Source organism: Nycticebus coucang, chromosome 9, assembly GCF_027406575.1.
Source record: "Nycticebus coucang isolate mNycCou1 chromosome 9, mNycCou1.pri, whole genome shotgun sequence".
Classification (NCBI taxonomy): Eukaryota; Metazoa; Chordata; class Mammalia; order Primates; family Lorisidae; genus Nycticebus; species Nycticebus coucang.
Window position 1 is genome coordinate 72,118,240 of NC_069788.1, and position 14,505 is coordinate 72,132,744.

The 14,505-nt window shown below is 38.6% G+C and overlaps 1 protein-coding gene across 2 annotated transcripts in view; it reads left to right on the top strand.

The window, feature by feature from the left end:
* The window catches only part of CAGE1 (cancer antigen 1), a 56,755-nt gene extending 42,250 nt beyond the window's left edge, over positions 1-14,505 (top strand). For both annotated transcript variants that reach the window (XM_053601048.1, XM_053601047.1), the window contains 5 exons: positions 2,306-2,410; positions 3,028-3,098; positions 9,270-9,338; positions 12,130-12,169; positions 14,445-14,505. In XM_053601048.1, coding sequence (XP_053457023.1) covers positions 2,306-2,410; positions 3,028-3,098; positions 9,270-9,338; positions 12,130-12,169; positions 14,445-14,495 — 336 coding nt within the window. In that variant the 3' untranslated portion in view covers positions 14,496-14,505. The remainder of the gene's footprint in view (positions 1-2,305; positions 2,411-3,027; positions 3,099-9,269; positions 9,339-12,129; positions 12,170-14,444) is intronic.

Consider the following 14,505-nt stretch of genomic DNA (forward strand, 5'->3'; position numbering starts at 1 on the left):
AAGTATGTAAAGGTAAAAGTGGAACTCCACCCTCCAGGATGTAATGAGGAGATACGGTGGAATGGAATGGAAAAACCCGTGTTCTTTTATTTATTTATTTATTTATTTATTTATTGTTGAGGATTCATTGAGGGTACAATAAGCCAGGTTACACTGATTGCATTTGTTAGGTAAAGTCCCTCTTGCAATCATGTCTTGCCCCTAGAAGGTGTGGCAAACACCAAGGCCCCACCCCTCTACCTCCTTCCCACAGAACCCCTGTTCTAATGGTTGATAAACACGAATTCTAGCATTTATCCCCTTCTAGACATAACTTTTCAAAAATATTTTAAATTCTTTTCACGTTGTTTCCAGCTGTGAAATTGAGATGATAATATCTGTATGACCTACATTAAATAATATACAGAGAGGACCACTGATTTGAACTTGTCCTCATTAATTTATTTATATAAGAGGAGAAAAAATAGAAAGCTGCTGTTTCTACAGAATATTTACTATTGCTTTTTCTAGAGTTCTTTACTACAAACACATAAGTATATTTAAAACATTAGAAAATTGGCAATATAACAAAGACATCTGTACCAGAATGTTTATTGCAGCCCAATTCATAATTGCTAACTCATGGAAGAAGCCCAAGTGCCCATCGACCCACGAATGGACTAGCACATTGTGGTACATGGAATATTATGCAGCCTTAAAGAAAGATGGAGACTTTACCTCTTTCATGTTTACATGGATGGAACTGGAACATATTCTTCTTAGCAGAGTATCTCAGGAATGGAAGAAAAAGTATCCAATGTACTCAGCCCTACTATGAAGCTAATTTATAGCTTTCACATGAAGGCTATAACCTAACTATAGCACAAGAATATGGGGAAAGGGCCAAGGAAGGGGAATGGAGGGGGGAGATTAGGGTGGAGGGACAGTAATGGGTGGGGCCACACCTAAGGTGCATCTCAGAATGGGTACAGGTGAAACTTATTAAATGCAGAATACAAATGTCTACATACAATAACTAAGAAAATGCCATGAAGGCTACGTTGAACAGTTTGATGAGAATATTTCAGATTGTATATGAAACCAGCACATTGTACCCCTTGATTGCACTAATGTACACAGCTATGATTTAACAATAAAAAAAAATAATAATAATAAAAAGAAAATTGGAAGGCATTTTTTTTTTTTTATTGTTGGGGATTCATTGAGGGTACAATAAGCCAGGTTACACTGATTGCAATTGTTAGGTAAAGTCCCTCTTGCAATCATGTCTTGCCCCCATAAAGTGTGACACACACCAAGGCCCCATCCACCTCCTTCCTTCCCTCTTTCTGTTCCCCCCCCCCATAACCATAATTGTCATTAATTGTCCTCATATCAAAATTGAGTACATAGGATTCATGCTTCTCCATTCTGGTGATGCTTTACTAAGAATAATGTCTTCCACGTCCATCCAGGTTAATACGAAGGATGTAAAGTCTCCATTTTTTTAATGGCTGAATAGTATTCCATGGTATACATATACCACAGCTTGTTAATCCATTCCTGGGTTGGTGGGCATTTAGGCTGTTTCCACATTTTGGCGATTGTAAATTGAGCTGCAATAAACAGTCTAGTACAAGTGTCCTTATGATAAAAGGATTTCTTTCCTTCTGGGTAGATGCCCAGTAATGGGATTGCAGGATTGGAAGGCATTTTTAATGCCTTATTATTTAATGGTAATGCTTCTATAAGTTTTTTTTCTATAATTGCTTTGAAAATTAAGGTAACTTCTAGGAGAACTCGTGAATACTATTTCCTGATAATCAATCCTAGATGTCATTTATAGAAACACAATTTTAAATTTTTAATGATTTTATTACAAATAAAAATTAGGCCATAATTCAGGACATGAATTACATTAAGCTGGACCTTTTTCAAAACTTGCAGTCATTTATTGCAGTGGAGAATATTTCTCAAACCTGATGGTTTTCTTCAGATAAAATCAAATATGTCTATGCATTGGTTATAAGAGAAGGTAGTGAGAATTTGGGGCCAATAACTATTTGTATGCATGAGTAAGGGTTTAGTTATTTGCAAAGCTGTTTCATAGTATAATATAAGAGAAAAGGTAAAACAATATTATTTTGCTCATCTAAGTCCTGTTAAGCCAGGATCTGGTTCATAGCATCTCACAATTTACATATGGAGTAGTTTAAGAGAGTATTGGAATAAAGCATAACTCACTATTCTTATTTGTTCTTAGCATTCATATATAGCTTTCATGACTATTCCCAGGTTAGTATTTTTACTGATATTTCTCCAATAGATCACAAAATTGGGAAATCTTCTAGAGTGGAAAGAAGACCACTGCAACAGACTTGTTGAAGAAAATGACAAGTATCAAAGACATTTAGGCAACTTAATAAATAAGGTACAAATATTCTTATGGAAATATTTGTGCCTTTTAAAAACTATGAAAAATATTAAAATAACAGAATGTTGGTACTAAAAAGGATCTGTGGGATGATGTAGCACATTTATATTGATCCTTTTTATTTCCTAATGTGTTATTAAAAAAACCCCATTAGCCTTTTAGCTAGAAGCTAGGAAAGAACATTTATCCGTTCTGCTGCAGGCAATTTAAAGTCTTAGTATTGCTATTTCACTTTGAGAGTGATACTAAATCTTGCCAATTTGGTTTTATAGATTATCTTTTAAAACTGCCTTAACTTTAGCTAAATGGACTATATAACATTTGGTTGCTACATGTGCTACTTGTGTGGAAGATAAGTGGATTATAGTTGAGTCACTGCAGTTGGCCATCTTTTGACACTTTTTCTGTCATGAATAGGTATGTTATAATTCTACTTTTATTCATATTCCTGATCCCCAAATAAAAGGAATATGTTTTACCTGTTGTAAAACTTTCATTGATAGCAGTCAAATAATTGAACTTTAACTTGTAGTGATTTAAAATGGGGAAAGAGGAACAGTGTTAAATAAAAATTCTAGAACTGATCAAAGAATAATTTTGTTTATTTTTTCAAGGTTACATCATATGAAGAAATTATTGAATGCGCTGACCAAAGGCTTGAGATATCCCACTCCCAGATTGCACAGTAAGTTGAAAAAACAAATTCATCTTTAATTTTGTGAATATTTACTGACATTTTATTTTACTCTTTGGCTTCTAAGTTCATTTTCTAAGACTCCTAGAAAGAAGAAAGATGTACAGTTATGTAAATTAAGACCATTCTTCATCAATACAGCTTATCTGCTTAATGTCTGACTGCTTGAACAGAGTTAAGCAATCAGATTTTCATCATCTTTTCCCAGAGCTCTCTTTGATTTTAAGGGGTAATGAGGGAATTAGTAAGAAACATTACTAATTTACAAACTTTAGAGTATATTATCATAGTATTCAAGTTAAATAACCTTACAGTGTTTAGAATTTATTCACAAAAAGTTATTGAATGTAAATCAAACACATCCATACAAATAATCAAGTACCAGATAAATACTCCAATCATAAGATTCGTAAATTAGTATTCTTAAATTCTGCAATTTTCCACTGATTTGTTATCCTCACTTCTAACATGCTTCTTCCTCCATCATTTCCTCAATTTATGCTATGCTGGCTATCAGTAGAGCTTAAACAAATGGTCTAATCTGGGCAGTGCCTATAGCTCAGTGAGTAGGGCACTGGCCACATACACGGAAGCTGGCGGGTTTGAACCTGGCCTGGGCCAGCTAAAACAACAATGACAACCGCAACAACAACAATAAAAACAGCAGGCATTGTGGTGAGTGCCTGTAGTCCCAGCTACTTGTGACTGAGGCAAGAGAATCACTTGAGCCCAAGAGTTTGAGGTTGCTGTGAGCTGTGACTCCATGACACTCTACCCAGGGTAACAGCTTGAGACTCTGTCTCAAAAACAAAGAAGAAGAAGAAGAAGAAGAGGAGGCGGAAAGAGTCTAATCTTCCATAGAAAGTACTCCTCAAAATATGAGCTTCGTTTTTTGTTTTGTTTTGTTTTTGTTTTTTGAGACAGAGCCTCAAGCTGTCGCCCTGGGTCACAGCTCACAGCAACCTCCAACTCCTGGGCTCAAGCGATTCTCCTGCCTCCGCCTCCCAAGTAGCTGGGACTACAGGTGCCTGCCACAACACCTGGCTATTTTTTGGTTGCAGCCATCATTGTTGTTTGGCGGGCTGGGCTAGATTTGAACCTGCCAGCTCAGGTTTATGTGGCTGGCGCCTTAGCCGCTTGAGCCACAGTTGCCAAGCCAAAATATGAGCTTTGTATAGGACTAAGATAACAAGATCATTACAAGTTTGCTTTTGGTTTTCACTACTGTTTATAAGCAGAACAAATGGTAAAATAATTTTCCCATTTTTTCAGACTAACGCAGGCAAGTTTTAAATTTGAACGGGGAAGAGGATGCTGTATACTCAAGAGATGTAAAATTAGATTTCTCACAGCTTATAACCAAGAAAATCCAGCTAATATGCACTAGTCATGGGCTCAGGAGATACCAAAATAAAAAATAAAGTATTATTTTCGAAAACAATATCAAACTATCATTTTGGCAATGTTACTTTAGTTATTTTTAAAACAAAAAAAAATTTTTAAGTGAGTATTTGAGTGGTTGAACTGATTGTATTCAAGAAGAGACATGGCATCTGAATTCTATAAACTTTATTAAAAGAGTGGCCAGCTAGGCAATGCCTGTAATCTTACCACTTTGGGAGGCCAAGGCAGGTGGATTGCTTGAGTATAGGAGTTTGAGGCCAGTCTGGGCAAAAGTGAGACCCCATATCTGCAAAAAATAAACAGAATACTCAGACATGGTGGTTTGCACCTATATTCCCAGCTACTTGAGAAGCTAAGGCAGGGGATTGCTTGAGCTAAGGAGTTTGAGGTTGCAATGAGCTATGAGGACACCACTGCACTCTAGCCCAGACAACAGAGTGAGACTATCTGAAAAAACAAAAAACAAAAAAGGAAGAAAAGCATTGTCAACTGCTTATTAGAATTTTCTTGAGTATATATTTTTTTAAAATGCCAATGGCCAGGTGCAATTCCTAGAATAAATAAGCTGATGATAAAAGATTGAATGCTTTCTGAAGATCAGGAACAAGACGTCTATTTGCAGTGTATTGGAAGTTCTGTCCAGTGTACTCAGGCAAGAAAAAGAAATAGAACACCTCTAGATTGGACACAATGTAGCAAAAATAAATGTATTCGTAGACAAAATGATCATCTATGTAGAAAAATCTCATGGAATCTACAAAAAAAAATAAGACTATTTAATTGAGTTTAGTAAGGTTGAAAGGTACAAGATACATGTTCAAAAGTCAGTTGAGGGTGGTGCCTGTGGCTCAATTGGTAAGGCGCTGGCCCCATATACCGAGGGTGGCGGGTTCAAACCCGGCCCCGGCCAAACTGCAGCCAAAAAATAGCCGGGCGTTGTGGCGGGTGCCTGTAGTCCCAGCTACTCGGGAGGCTGAGGCAAGAGAATTGCTTAAGCCCAGGAGTTGGAGGTTGCTGTGAGCTGTGTGAGGCCATGGCACTCTACCGAGGGCCATAAAGTGAGACTCTCTCTCTACAAAAAAAAAAAAAGTCAGTTGAATTTCTGTATACTAACAATGGATGATGAGAAATTAACTTAAAACTTTTTCTAATAGCATCAAAATCATGAACTATGTAGGGGTAAATTTGATAAAAATATGTGAAAGACTTGTTCACTGCAGAGAACCAAACACAGCTGAGAGAAAGTAGAGTCAAATAAATAAATGGAGAGGTATACCTTTTTCATGGGTGTAAAGACTCAGTATTGTTAAAATTTTCCCAAGTTCACTTATAGACTTAGTGAAATCACATCAGAATCCTAGCAGGTTTGGGGGTTTTTTGTTGCTGTTTTGTTTAGTTTAGAAATTGATATGGTGACACTAACTCATATGGACATTCATAAAGGAGGACAAAATCGGAGAGAAATCCTAATTTTAAGCCTTTTTTTTTAGACAGAATCTCAAGCTGTTGCCCTGGGTAGAGTGCTGTGGTGTTGTAGCTCACAGTAACCTCCAACTCAGGCTCAAGTGATCCTCTTGCCTCAGTTTTTATATTTTTAGTAGAGATGGAGTCTCACTTTTTCTCAGGTTGATCTCCAACTTGTGAGCTTAAGCAATCCACCTGCCTCGGTCTCCCACAGTGCTAGGATAACAGGCGTGAACCATTGCACCTGGCCTTTAAGACATTTTATAAAGCTAAAATGATCAAAACAGGAAGCATTTGGTGTAAAAATGGGAAAAGATCTGTGGAATAGACTGAGTCCAAACATAGACTCACAAAAATATGGAAAAGTGATTTTTTACAAAGGATAGACAGTGAAGTAGAAAAAGGACTGTCAGGTGGCACCTGTGGATCAAGCGACTAAGGCACCAACCACATACACCAGAGCTGGCGGGTTGGAATCCCACCCGGGCCTGTCAAACAATGACAACTACCACCAAAAAATAGCTGGCATTGTGGCGGTCGCCTTAGTCCCAGCTACCTGGAGGCTGAGGCAAGAGAATCACTTAAGACCAGGAGTTAGAGGTTGCTGTGAGCTGTGATGCCACAGCACTCTACCCAGGCAATAGCTTGAGGCTCTGTCTCAAAAAAAAAGAAAAGAAAAAGGATTGTCTTTTCAACAAATTGTGCCAAAATACACTTTGCACCACACACAAAATAAACTCCAAATGGATAACAGACCTAAATATAAAGACTAAAAGTATAATATGTCCAGAATAAAACATAAGAGAAAATACCTGTCACCTTGGGTTTGGCAACAATTTCTTAGATATGTCACAAAAAGCAAGAACCATAAGAGAAATTTTTGATAAATCAGACTTTATTGAAATTAAAAAGCTGCTCTTCCAAAGAAAATTTTAACATATGAAAAGACAAGCCACAGTCTGAAAGAACATATATTTGCATGTATTTGATAAGGAACTTCTATCCAGATGGAATGAACTCTAAAAACTCAATAGTAAGAAAACAACCTAACAAAAATGAACAAAGATTTGAACAGACACTTCACCAAGAAGATATATGAGAGGCAAATAAAGACATAATATACTCTTCATCATTCAATGCAAATTAAAACAAAACCAGTCATTATACTCTACTCCATGGTGCTGCTAGCTCTCAGTGTAGGCCTCTCGTGTCTTCCTAGGAGGACATGCCTTCTACAATAAACCGAGGGCTCCACTCTCTTGGGCTTAGTTCGTAGCTTTTTGTGTTTAGCTGTATACACAAAAGCATTGCATGACTGTATTTACTGTTCCTTTTTTGCACACTTGGAAAAACTTTCATTCTCTTTCCTTGGATAGCTTTCCTCCGCCATGAGTTGGGTCCATTCTTTTCAACTCTAGAGATACAGATTTATTCTATGCCATTTCTTTGATAATAAAGAATGATGGACTCAGACTTTTGGTATTCCAATGGCCTGTTTAATATTCCCGTCCTGGGTTTGGCATCTTCTCCTCTTTACCCTTTGAAAACAAAGCCTGGTTATCTCTGAACCAAAAGGTGTATAGGTTTCATAATGACAGCCTACAAGCTATATCCCGAGGCACATGTGTTTTGTACATATAATGTTCAAAATATTTTAAAATTGCCAAAATTTTAAAGGAAAAATTTCCATAAAAATCTCTTTTAAAAACAAGATCTGACACCATTGCTGCAGTGTCTCCCCTTGGTACCATGCGGTAACAGCTGAGTAGCAACTTCTTCCATTAGGGGAAGGGGAATATGCCTACGGGTATATGCTCTTTGATTTGTCAGTATCACCATTCAGCTGGCTTCACTCATTTTCCAAACTTGCCTGACCCTTCCAGTTTAGACCTCTGCAATAGAATGTCATCTGATATAAGGTTCTGTTTATTTTTACAACCAGCTGAGGAATGTCCTTCCAAAATATTCAACTCCTAACCCCTGGAACCTGCAAATGTCACCTTATATAGCAAAAGAGCCTTTGTGAATGTGATTACATTGGGATCTTGAATTGGCAAGATTATTTTGAATTATCTGAGTGATTTTTGTTTGTTTGTTTTTTGAGATAGAGTCTCAAGCTTTCACCCTGGGTAGAGTGCTGTGGCATCACAGCTCACAGCGACCTCAAACTCTTGGGCTCAAGTGATTCTCTTGCCTCAGCCTCCCAAGTAGCTGGGACTACAGGCACCCACCACAACGCCCAGCTATTTTTGGTTGGAGTTGTCATTGTTGTTTGGCAGGCCTGGGCTGGCAAACCTGCCAGCCTCAGTGTATGTGGCTGGTGGCCTAGCCAGTGAGCTACACTGAGTGGGTTTTAAAGCAATCACAATAGTCCCTATAAGAGTGTGAGATAGCAAGAAATTTGATGACAGAAGATGAAGAGGCAATCTAGCAGTGGGATTGTGGGGAGAAAAGGTGATGTGATGCAGGGTTATGTGGATCTCTCTAGAGCTCAGTGAGGCAAAGGCATAGGAACGATGCTCTTTAGAACCTCTGGAGGTAGCATGTCCCTGATGACACCCTGATTTCAACTCAGTGAAACAGATTTAGGACTTCTGACCTCTAGAAGAGAATCAAATCAACGTGTGCTGCCTTCAGCCACAAAGTTTGTGATAATTTGTTGCAGCAACCACAAGAAATTCCTATAAGATCCTTGAATGGGAAAATGGGTTTGGAGAAGAGAGTATCTTAATTAAATTTTCCCTTCTCTGGACAGTGAGAAAACACTAGCATCTCCCTTGCTTATAAGCAATACAAATAGAACACAAGTAAATCTTTAGCAGGTTGCATTCTATGAATGCTGTAACCGTCCTACAGCACTGTCACACATTTTTGCCATGTGAAAAGTAGTTCCCAGCTCAGGAGATTTCCTTTTAACATGTTACCCCCAGATCATGTTGGGTTTACTCACACAGAGGCATCAGTTCTCAACCTACAACAGTTGAACAAATACAAGAATAATTATTCCTTTATATATTTATAGTAGTAAATATAGTAGTATATAGTAGTACTACTATAAATATATAAAGGAGTAATTCACTTCACCACTGGAACATATAAAGGGAAAAACCAATCAAATAATTTTAGTTGCTAGGAAATAATCCCAAGTTTCTATATGGTGAGATGGATATATGTTGTATAGATAACTAGATTACCATTTGAATTTATCTACTCAATGAATCCTTCCATGAATCTTAAAAAATTGGTCTATAAAAGTCAATTTTAGTCACAAAATTTAATTGTTTCTTCCTTCAGCTTGGAAGAGAGAAATAAACATTTGGAAGATTTGATTAGAAGGCCCAAAGAAAGATTCAGAAAACCAAGGTAAGTTTTCCTTTCTTTTTAAAATTAATGCTTTAATTTAAGAATATATACATAGTAAATAATATATTTTAAAGAACTTTTTATCTTGACATAAGATAAAAAAGATGAATTATATGAAAATGCTTCATATTTTGCCTAGCATAAAATGGCTGTTTGAGTGATAATTTTGTTAGAACTGTAAAAGGAAAGCCAGGTTCTGCCCTTATGGAATACACGGTCACCTCTAAGGAACCTATTATTACAGTGGTGAGCTAAGATATTTTTTCTACTACAAAATTACTTATCCCCTAAGTTTATTTTTTTGTTTGTTCGTTTGGTTGGTTTTTACAGGGCAGGGCCTCAGTCTGTGGCCCAGGCCAAAGGGCAGTGGTGTGATCGTAATTCATTGTAATCTCAAACTTCTGGGGTTCAGCAACCTTCCTGCTTCAGCCTCCTGAGCAGCTAGGACTGCAGGCATATGCTACCATGCCTGACTAATTTTTCAGTTTTTTTGTAGAGACAAGGTCTCACTGTTGCCCAGGCTGGTCTTAAACTCCTGGCTTCAAGTGATCCTCCCACCTCATGCTATATATTGTATGACCAGATTTTTTTTACACTAACATTAAATCTTTAATCTGTTATTTTAGAAGACTCTCAGTATCTGATACTATAAGGTATGTGCACAAACCCTGTGGCATTAAGAACATAGTAAGACATTAAAATGAGACCCTTCCTAACCTAGTTCCTCAGATGCTAATGACTTTTCCCAAAGTCAGATTGACTTTTCCCCATGTGCAGAGTTTCTGAAGGAAATTATTTCAAAGAACCCACTCCATGACTTCTATCCCTTGGCAAAAACTAAGATATAAAAACTAGAGAGTGGGGAAGATTGGAGAAGAGATTTCTTTGGGTCTATCATGTCATGAGCTCCTGTCTACCCCAAGTAATTATACCCCTTTTACTTAGAACCTTATGAGGAGTTTCTTGGGAGTATTTTGAAATGTGTCCCCTAAAAGTTGGGAAACACATAGGACTAGTGATTCTCTCACACCTGAGAAAACTAAGGGAAGCTGTGGCAACCCGGAAGAGGGGCTGTGTTGGGTGGCTCTCCTCCTCATCTTGGGTGTGACAAAGGATGGGTGTGACAATTCCCTGAGAACTTTACCTGTAAAAGGTAAGTTATCTTAGGCTCTGCCCCAGGGGTCCTGGAAGGATACCGGCAACAAGAAACCGGAAGAGAATGTCTGACTTCTAGGGGCTGAGGAAGGAGTGTCACGTGACTACCAGAAGAGAGATACATCAGCGTGGGTCAAAGGGAACTGCAGGACAGAGGTCCCTAGCAATGACAAGCTCCAGAGAGGAAGAAGCACCTTCAGCCATTTGCCAAGCCAAGACCCTGAGGCTACCAGCCAAGTAAGAGCTATCCTGCTGCCTTTCTCCTCCCTCCTCCTGAAAATGCTGAAGGAGGCAAGCAAAGAGGACAGGAACTGGTCTCCAAAGGCAGTGACATCCACGGCTACAGTCCTGAGCTGACAGAAGGGGAGAAGTCCTGCGTTAGAATGAAGGTTGAAAGGATGGATTAATGTGAAGATGGACCTTCCAGTTACCGAGTTGAGACTGTTGATGCCTCACAGCGAGGACTTACTGTTGGCCTAGAGTGGTCAAAAACTCATTGACCTGTTATGTATTCATCCAGTGGCCAAGGGAAAGCTTCCTTGAGTGAAAAAAGCTTAAAGTAGAAGCAGCAGACCACAGTCACAGTTGCATTTTGGTTTGTCATGAGCCATGTTTGTTTAGCATGCCATTTGCACATACAGCTGTGTTTTGAGAATCAAAACCCCTTGGCAGATTTAATATAGTGTTGGCAAAGTGGTAGGTTAATTATGACTTTTCTCCTAATATGAAAGAATGTGATGTGATGCCTAGCATACCACAAATGCTCCAGTAAAGCTAATTTAAACTGAATATGGATCTCCTGAGTTACTGAGAGAAACTATGGAATTTTTTTCTATAATTATTTTAAAATAAGAAAATTTGAATATAAATGTACATGTGTTTTACCAGTTCAGATATTTGGGTTTAGTTGGCCTATTTTCATGATGGATTTGAGGCTCGTTTATATAGGTTTAGACTGGCCTTGAAGCAAAAGGGTGATATGGGGCAAAAGAGCTCTCGTGGCTCTTTCCAGCTGATACGATTATTTTTAGAAGATTACAAACCTACACCAGCTTTCAGCCTCCACCATCTCTGAAGCCTCACTTTGACTAGCTGGGTTCAGTCCAGTCAGCATGCAAATAAGCTTTAGATTACCTCTGCATCAACTCCGAATTATGGTACTGCTTTTGTCAAATGTTTTTAGTGGTGGAAATAGTGGAAAATAGGGATATAAAAGTGAGCACTTTAATAGTCTCAGATGTCTTTTTTTTAAATTTTTTTTAATAGCCCCCATCAGTCAACTTGAGTGACGCCTTATGTTTGCCTTTAGTTCTTTATGACTTTCAAGGAAATTTGTTAGTTTGTAAGTGATAGCTGGAATCTTACCCTAAGTAAGTCTATGAGAGTGTAAAATGTAGTAATGAGACTGTGGGTCAATAGTTTTATTTAACGTGGAGTGAGAGTGATCCATATATCATATACCAAAAAGCTTTATCTTACTCTTTGAGAGTCTTATACTTCTATCTTAAATGACAGTTGCTCTGTGAAAGTGAGAAAAAAATGCTAAACAATGGCATACTAGTTCACCATGTGCACTATTTTAGTTCTCCCCTCCTGCTGGTTTTTAAACATTGTTTTCTATTTCTATTTCCTACAGACCAAGAAGCTTAGAAAATCATCCGAAGTCCATGACCATGGTAGGTCATCGAGAGTGTTGTATTTCCTTGTAATTTGTCCATAATACAAGATTAAATATGAGTTCCTGAAGTGACATTTCTATAATGTTCAGCTTAGCCTTCTTCTCTGCACTAACATGAGGGCCTCTCCCAGCTTCTGTCCCACGTTGTTGTCCTGTCCTTGGAAGCTCTGCCCTCTGAGCTTGTGCTGGTCCCCTTAACTCCATCCCCTCCATCGCATTTCAAGCCCTTGTCACTTTTCTTTCTTTTTCTTTTTTTGTTTTTTTGAGACAGAGTCTTACTATGTCACCCTCGGTAGAGTGCTGTGGCATCACAGCTCACAGCAACCTCCAACTCTTGAGCTTAAGCGACTTCTCTTGCCTCAGCCTCCTGAGCAGTTGATTAGCTGACCTGGGCCAGGTTTGAACCCCCACCCTTGGTGTATGTGGCTGGCACCATAACCCGTGTGCTATGGGCACTGAGCCACCCTTGTCATTTTTATCTGACCTAGGGCAGTCACCTCCTAATGGTGTTTCTGCCTCCAGTTTGCCTGAACTTCATTCCGTCCTCTGCAGAGTAGACAGTGATCTTTCAAAATCAAAAACCCCTGCATAAAACCCTTAGTTGGCGTCTAGTCCCATTCTGGATCAAATCCCAACTTCTTAGCATGACATATAAGGTCCTCTGTGATCTAGTTCTTGTCTTCCTATCCAATGTTACCATTCACTGCTTTCTCCTCATACACATCAGCCGTGTCTAACCACTTTCAGTTTTCTAAACATGCTATGTTATTTCCTTCTTAAATTTTTTGTTGACATTATAATTGTACATACTTATGGAATACAGAGTGATATTTTGATGCATGTATATAATGTGTGATGATCAAATGAGGGTAATTAGGTAATTAGCACCTCAGACATTTATCATTTCCTGTGTCATTCAAAATGTTTTAACTATTTGAAAATATACAATAAATTATTGTTAATTGTAGTCACCTTATAGTTCCATAAAACACTAGAATATATTCCTCCTGTCTACATGTAATTTTGTGTCTATTAGACAAACTCTCCTTACCCACCTCTTCCCCTTCCCTTCTCAGCCTGTAATAGCCAGACTTCTGCTCTCTACTTCTGAGTATGCTGTGCTATTCCTGTGCCTTCCTGTTACTGCCCATGCAGCGTCTCCTATCTGGTATGTTCTTCCCCAACTTCTTTTCATCACATACTTCAATTCCCACCTCACACATAGTTACCAGCTCAAGCCCCATCTCCTCTAAAGCCTTTCCTGCCCTGTCTTCCGGATGGAACTGCCTTGTTTCCTCACACATGTTCACTCTGTACCCTCTGATATAATAGCTCCTATAACATGTCATTACAACTGTCTTCTTCCATGTCTCACGACTTGATTAGAACTCTTTTTTTTTTTTTTTTGTAGAGACAGAGTCTCACTTTATGGCCCTCGGTAGAGTGCCATGGCATCACACAGCTCACAGCAACCTCCAACTCCTGGGCTTAAGCGATTCTCTCGCCTCAGCCTCCCGAGTAGCTGGGACTACAGGTGCCCGCCACAACGCCCAGCTATTTTTTGGTTGCAGTTCAGCTGGGGCTGGGTTTGAACCCGTCACCCTCAGTATATGGGGTCGGCACCTTACCGACTGAGCCACAGGCACCGCCCGATTAGAACTCTTTTAGTGTAAGAATTGTTTCATTTATTTTGGCATCCCCAAGCACCTATCCATTATAGGTACTAAATATCATGGGTCACTACAGAAATTCTGAGCAGACTGACATATTACAGTCCATTATTTTACTTCCAAGAAACACAGTTAGCAACATCCTTTCTGATTCACCCATGCATGTTTCAACTTGCTTGGTTTATTAGTGGTGCTGGGAGGACTTAATATGTTTCCAACTGTGTAGATTTTATGTTTCTTGTTTTTTGTGTATCTCAAAACTTTCATAATGACCCATGTATTATTAGAAGTGAATGGTCATTACACTTGAGACCCAGGACCAATGTTGGAGTTATACCAAATAGAAGATGCAGCTGCTGCCACCTCTGTCTCATCGTAGGCCATGGGTATATATTTATAAAGATTATGGCCAATTTAGGACATAGCTTTGGGGAGAAGGGAATAATCAATAGGACATGTCTCCATACGCCCTAAGACTATGTTTCTAATAGCTGATTTATGAGAGTACCTTAATACTGTCAATTTTTAATTATACTGTGCTGGTAAGTCACTTCATAAATTATTCATATTCTTGCTTCTGTTCCTTTTTCTACGTTCTGCTAGTCACCGACCAAACCAAGCAAGATGAAATTCAACCAACCTTGTTCCTTATAGTGTTCCTTGG